At 40.6% G+C, this 6836-nt stretch overlaps 1 protein-coding gene across 1 annotated transcript; it reads right to left on the bottom strand.

The window, feature by feature from the left end:
• Positions 1-4975: 4975 nt before the first annotated feature.
• LOC109412098 (tRNA (guanine-N(7)-)-methyltransferase non-catalytic subunit wuho) lies at positions 4976-6488 on the bottom strand. Its single transcript, XM_029877850.2, has 2 exons — positions 5834-6488; positions 4976-5776 (listed from the first exon to the last, which is right to left on the bottom strand). Exons 1-2 carry the CDS (start codon positions 6388-6390, stop codon positions 5113-5115), a joined length of 1221 nt encoding a protein of 406 aa, XP_029733710.1. The 5' UTR covers positions 6391-6488; the 3' UTR covers positions 4976-5112.
• Positions 6489-6836: the final 348 nt, after the last annotated feature.

Here is a 6836-nt window from a genome sequence, read left to right as displayed (position 1 = left end):
TTTTGCGCCAGTTGTGAAGCAGATGACCTTCCGGGTATTGCTGTCTGTCGCAAGTCAGAAGGGTATGATCATCAAGCATGCGGATGTGAAGACAGCCTACCTGCATGGAAAATTGGAGGAAAATATTTTCATGCGGCCGCCACCAGGATCAGAGGTCGATCCGAGTCTTGTGTGTCACCTACGACGAAGTCTGTATGGATTGAAACAAGCCGCCCGTGTGTGGAACAAAACCTTCGATACCGTCGTCAAGAAAATGGGATTTGTACAATCAAAGAACGACTCGTGTTTGTACATCCGGAACAACGGTGGAAAGATCGCCTACCTGGTTGTATACGTGGATGATCTCGTGGTGGCCTGTGAGGAAGAAGCGGAGTACGAAGAAATAATTCAAACACTGAATCAAAACTTTGAAGTTACGTCCTTGGGAGACATTCGCCATTTTCTCGGCATCGAAGTTCAACGAACAAACCAAGGAGTATCCCTGAAGCAAAAAACATACATTAACAAGCTACTTCAACGTTTTGGAATGCAAGATGCAAAATCATCCAAAATTCCCCTGAGCCCCGGCCACATCCAAACAAAGGAGGAGGAGTCAGACAACTTGCCGAACAACCATCAGTACGCAAGTCTGATCGGTGGGTTGTTGTATGTTGCCGTCAACACTCGCCCGGATATTGCTGTAAGCGTGTCTATTCTGGGAAGAAAAACAAGCAACCCTTCTCAAGCCGACTGGATTGAAGCCAAAAGAGTACTACGGTATCTCAAGGAGACGATGGACTACGAGCTGGTGCTGGGTGTGGATGACTCTCCGTTGCACATCTACACACTTAGAATAAATTACAGTATTCGGTGAAAAAAATCACCGAAACTGGTCTGTAAACAAGCAAACTACAGTATTACGGCGAAATCGATGAAATTGCAGGAGAAAATCGGTGGAATCTAAGAAATCACCGAAGCACCGGTGAAATCAGATAATTTACAGGAGACCTGTGAATATGTTACCGAACAGATCGGTGATGGGACTATTTTACCGTACTACTGTAAAGTGCGTTTGACAGCCACGCCGGCAGCTTCGAACATCAGTTCTATTAGAATTTGCGCATCATCTCCAACCAAGACTCTCTTGTACAGTGGCAGCAAGTGTGGTTCCTGATCAGAAGGTCATGTATTCAATCCCATCATCGACGTTTTAAATGAAAATATTGTTTTTTTTTTGTGCTCGCATAAAATCGCCGTAAATTTGTAAAATTTACCGTACGTTCAGTGATATTGAGAATTCATTTGTAAACAAACATACCGAACGTTCTGCGATTTTTACGGTAAATTTGTGAAAAGTACCGAACGCTCCGGTAATTTTCACAGATGCATTTTGCTGAGATTCGCAGTACGTTCGGTGGTTTGAAAAATCACCGAACTTTTTACCGTACGTTCAGCTGTTGAGATTACGGTAAAATTTTACCGTAATCCGTCATTTTTTCTAAGTGTGACGTTGACGCTGACTGGGCTGGCGATTCAAGCGACAGAAAATCAACCTCTGGATTCCTGTTTCGGTTTGCCGGAGGATCAATCAGTTGGAGTGCCAGAAAGCAAACGTGTGTGACTTTGAGTAGTACAGAGGCCGAATATGTCGCACTAACTGAATGCTGCCAAGAGTTCCGGTGGGTTCAACGCATATTTGAAGATTTTTCCGTGGAGATTCCAAGTCCGGTGATCGTGTTTGAAGACAACCAAGGATGTATCAAACAATCAAGTTCACCTTCCGTGGGACGACGATCGAAACACATCGAAACAAAATATCACTATGTCCGGGAGTTGCAGCAGAACGGCGAAATCGAACTTCGGTACTGCCCGACGGGAGAAATGGTGGCGGACGCTGACCAAGCCACTTCAAGCCGTGAAGCTGAAACTGTTCCGAGAGGCTGCAGGTGTCCTGCCGTCGAGGAGGAGTGTGGGAGATAGCGACGAGCTAGGAACAAGCAAGCCATGACTTTTATAATCTATGACAGCAATTAATAAAATATTCATTCGTTATCTGAACCTTAAACCAATCATACGTGTTTTACCTTAATCGATCTACGGCCATATCCAACAAACGGAGCATACGCTGACTTGGATCGCAGTCAGCCTATCAAAATCAGCGATGTGGCTACCATTGATAGTGACAGAGAGCAACTCTGGCTGACAGCAGCTGTGTAGTGTCGGTAGCGGGTCTGTGTCATTTGGCATAAAGTTATTTGGCATAAGGCTGTTTGGTCACTTGGCATAACGGTCATTTGGCATAATGGACACTTGGCATAATAAAGAAGGGTGCATTTCGGTTATGCCAAATGTCCATTATGCCAAATGACCGTTATGCCAAATGTCTTTATGCCAAGTGACCTTATGCCAAACGACCTTATGCCAAATGACTTTATGCCAAATGTCCCGCTCCCGTCGGTGGGTCTGGTACGTTTGGCATAAGGCCGTTTGGAATAATGCCATTTGGCATAAGGCCGTTTGGCATAATGCCATTTGGCATAAGGATGTTTGGCATAAAGGACACTTGGCATAAATGACATTTGGCATAAAGGACGTTTGGCATAAAATTATTTCAGTAAAAAATGAACTACATACTTAACGTAAAAGAAGGAAAAGTTTTCTAAAGAAGGAAAATACATTATAATGCAATAATTTTTCTGGATATAATATGCAGATAAGGATGATTTGCTGGAAAGAACCATTACCTGAATCTAAATTGCTTGTATCGATAAAGAACAGTCTATATACAAAAAAAGGGACATTCACCTTCCGAAAAAAAAAATCAAATTCATGGAAGCAAAATGTTGTTTCGAAAATAAGAGATCCAATATAATGCACCACTAACAAATTTGCCTTCTTTCCCTTGAAGGCTGTTCTTTAAATTTTCTCCAGAGGGAAAACATATTCCACATATTCTTTATGCCAAACGTCCTTTATGTCAAACGCCCTTATGCCAAATGTCCTTATGCCAAACGGCCTTATTTCAAACGTACCAGACCCCTTTGCAGCATGATTGATAATAAATGGAATAGAACCCAGAAGGGAGTTGAGGATCTTGCGCGATCGTAAGGATTCAGTTTAGGAGAATCGCATCTTGGGAGATTTGTAATGTTACTAAAATGTAAGATTATGCTAATTCATTGTAATATCGGTGAATAAATCTTGAATTCCTTGCAGTTTTGAAGCTGCAGAAACAGTGAGCTGCTGTCAAAAGGTTTCACTCTTCCCAAGAAGTTGCATCCCTTCTTCTTTATGTCTCTACGTCTCTATACTGGGCTTACCTCGCTTCAACTAAGTGTTCTTTGAGCACTTCCACAGTTATTAATTGATGGGCTTTCTTTGCCTGCCAATGCATGAATTTGTATTTTGTGAGGCAAGTACCGTGACCGCGCCTAATTCCAATCAGCTCCTAATTCCGTTCACAGAATCTAAACATCGAGTATTACCCGAAATTGTCGCAAATCTTTAGCAAATTGATTTTTGTAATTTCCAATAATTATGTCCACGCCAGAATATAATCAAAAAGTTAGAGGGTTTCTTGTGTATTATTGTGAAAATACATTATATGCCATTAATTATAAAATCGACCGCCATATTACTTTTTTGTCTTTTGCGACCTGTGAATTGCATCAATTTATACAATTAATGTATTTTCATTGAAATACTAACAAAATCAATCAAAAAAGCACCAAAGCAGAACAATAAAGGGCATATTTTTATAAATTTAACATTAAATCAACTTTTCGAAGAAGACTTTTGATGCTAGAAATGAAAAAGGCACATGACCGGAATTAGGATACTACAGGTTGCACTTGCTCCTAATTCCAATCACATAATAAATGCAAAGGAAACTATGAAAAAATCTGCAGTACAATTGGCTTTCAAGGGCAAAACAAAACATACTGTTACCCATCTTTGTTTCGGTAGCGCAACTACCGAACTGATGATGTTTACCTTTTTTTACACACCTATCAACATAATCTGTTGGGGGAATTATTTTATTTTTCCTACTTACAACCCACATCCGACATTTTTTTTAAGTGGGAATGGTAAAACTTTCAATTCCCTCGGTCGCACGTACATTAGTTTTGCATTTGTTCCACCAATCAACTCCAGCATCAGTCAAGCCTCCCTGACGATTGATGTTTGGTTCATATCATTGATTGGTAACCCCAGCTAGCAAGCGTAAATTGTGGTGTCGTAGGTTTAAAGATTTATAGATAACGTCAAACCCGACATAAACCTATCATTGACCTGTTTTTATTTTGTTCTCCAAACCCAACATAGACCCAACAGTTATGCGATGTGGGCCCAACATTAGTCCAACATTCGATAAAATTTGACCCTACTTTGACGCGACATTCGACACTTTTTCAATCTGGTGGAATTTTGCAGTTTTCCCATAAAGCTCTCAAAAACGCAACAGCATTAAAACAATCCAATGTTATTACTTCAAATTTTGATAGAACTAACATGATTTGATAAGTAAATAAATGTATTTCGACATGTAAAATATAAATATAACTATAATAACCTATGATAATATGATTATTTTGTCAACTTGATAATTACTTGGAGTGACCGGAATTAGGAACACAAGTGAACGGAATTAGGATCATACTGATTGGAATAAGGAACAACAATTTGTTTTAAATAGCGGCCATTTTCAAAATAAGTGGAGTGCTTGCAACCTTGATTATATTTTTCTAGCAATATAGAGACATAATGAAACAGCGTTGCACAATTAGAGCCACTAAATGCAGAACATGTATTTTCTACAGCTATTAGACTTAGTTCATCGCTTTAAGTGAACGGAATTAGGTACAGTCACGGTACAGTAATACAATATGCCCAGAGAATCGAGAAAATTTTCCCAACCGGAACGGGAATCAAACCCACCTTCGCCGGATTGGCGATCTATAGCCTTAACCACTAGGCTAACTGGAGACCCATTTAAATGTGATATCCTTAAGCATTTAAAATGTCTTAGTTTTTTTTTACTATACATATATATTATTCATATGTAATACATACTCTTATACCCTCAAAAAATATATTAATGCAAATTTAAATAGACCTCATTAATGGGTCTACTTATTTACCACCTTCCTCAATTCGCCTTCTTTTACGTTCCTGATAATCTTTTATATTATCGAATTTCTTCTTGAATAGAAATGAAACTAAATCTACGTAGCCAATTCTATCATTTGCGGTATTAGTGGAAAACGTTTCCAACAAAGAATTAGAACTTTGCTTGCTAAATTTACAATTTTCCTGTTCGAATTCATACAAATTCAATGAAACCTTTTCGGTTGCTTTATCAATAGTCAATGCTACCAAATTGTTCTGCTCGTCAAAGGCAAAACTCGAAAAAACTTCTTGTTGGTCAGTTTTAAAAGTTTGTGTTATTTTGCATGTTAAGTTTTCAACGTCGTTTATCTTCAAGACGGCTATCTCAGTCGGTTCATAGAACAGAACGGCAACAAGTACAGAACCGTCGTTCAACTGTTTAGTCACCATACGGTTTCCCGGTCGCTCTAAATCTTCCCGAGCTAGCTCCTTCCCAGTAGCGAAGTCCCACAGTCGTAAAGTCTTATCTCCCGAGAGGGACAGGAGGCAGGATTTACCATCCGTGGTCGTCACGAATTCCAATTGCGATACAAACTCCCCATGGCCGAGGCAAAACGTTTCGATAGTGTGACAATCCGGATGGTTTGTCACGCGAATCTTCTCGTCACGATCGCTAGTGATGATGAATCTGAAAATAACAAAAATACTGAGATGCTGTCGTTGTTTGCTTTGAGTCAGAACTCACCTTTCATCAGCAGACACAAGCACATCCAGCACCTGGCTCATGTGTCCCAACAGCCAACGACCTGGTTTCTTGCAATCATCGCCTTCACAATCGTAGCGATAGCAATCGCCACCCTTATCGCAAACTACCAGGAACTTCCCACCCGTAACGAACTTCATACAGCTGGATGTCCGCGACACCATCCTCCGAGAAAGCAACTTAAGCATTCCCTCTGTGGACCCTTCGCCATCAGCCAGAATTTCGAACAGGTACAACGATTTGTCACTGGTGGCCACCGCTAGCAGTGATTTTTCTTTGTGCACTTCCAGAGCCACAATTTGGACTTTGTCTGCTGTGGTGCTCCCGTTGGTGGCTTGCTTCAGGGGCTGCTGCTGTTGTTGAGCGGAATTTTCATCACTATCACTGTCGGCGTCGAAGTATTTTTTCGGGCGACACTTCTCCAACGGCAGAATCTCTGGCTGGATCTCGTATGACCAACAGGTTGTTTCAGTTAAGAACAACACCTTTCTGTTGAAACCGGTTACAACAAATTGCTTAAACAACTTCAGAAACGACATTTTTTTCCTATTTTAAATGCAGTGCGATGTAGAACCTGAACTGGCAAAATTTTGTTTTGAAAACAGTCGCGCAGCGCGAGAACGCACGCGGTTCTAGTAGTATTGGGCGTTACAAAAAAAAAATATGACTGATATAAGGCAATCCGACTTTTCGCGATGGGGGTGACATCCAAAAATGTAAACACAGTGTGAGTACTACTTAACAAAGTTTCGTCAAATGTCGTCGGTGCTTAACAAATTCCTTTGTGTTCAACTGTCACCCCGATCATCGGATGTCAAAAATACATGGTAAACAAAAAAAATCAGCTGATCGCATCTGTCTCATGGATTGCCTTATAGGGCACTGCACTGTTTTAATAGTGGTTTCTGCTTTTAGTGGTGTTGCGTGTACGTACACGTTGCATTACACGAACACTACCTGAGTTACTGGTTGAAAATAGTAAACA

The sequence above is a fragment of the Aedes albopictus genome, chromosome 1 (assembly GCF_035046485.1).
Source record: "Aedes albopictus strain Foshan chromosome 1, AalbF5, whole genome shotgun sequence".
Classification (NCBI taxonomy): Eukaryota; Metazoa; Arthropoda; class Insecta; order Diptera; family Culicidae; genus Aedes; species Aedes albopictus.
Note: the sequence above shows the minus strand (reverse complement) of the source record. Positions and strands in the feature narration are given on the sequence as shown.

What these genes read in the sequence shown, in the direction of transcription:
- LOC109412098 (XM_029877850.2), bottom strand. Translation starts at nt 6,390, where the DNA reads ATGTCGTTTCTGAAGTTGTTTAAGCAATTTGTTGTAACCGGTTTCAAC. An exon ending in CTTGTGTCTGCTGATGAAAG is followed by an intron (nt 5,777 to 5,833) that starts GTGAGTTCTGAC and finishes TGTTATTTTCAG; the next exon opens with ATTCATCATCACTAGCGATC.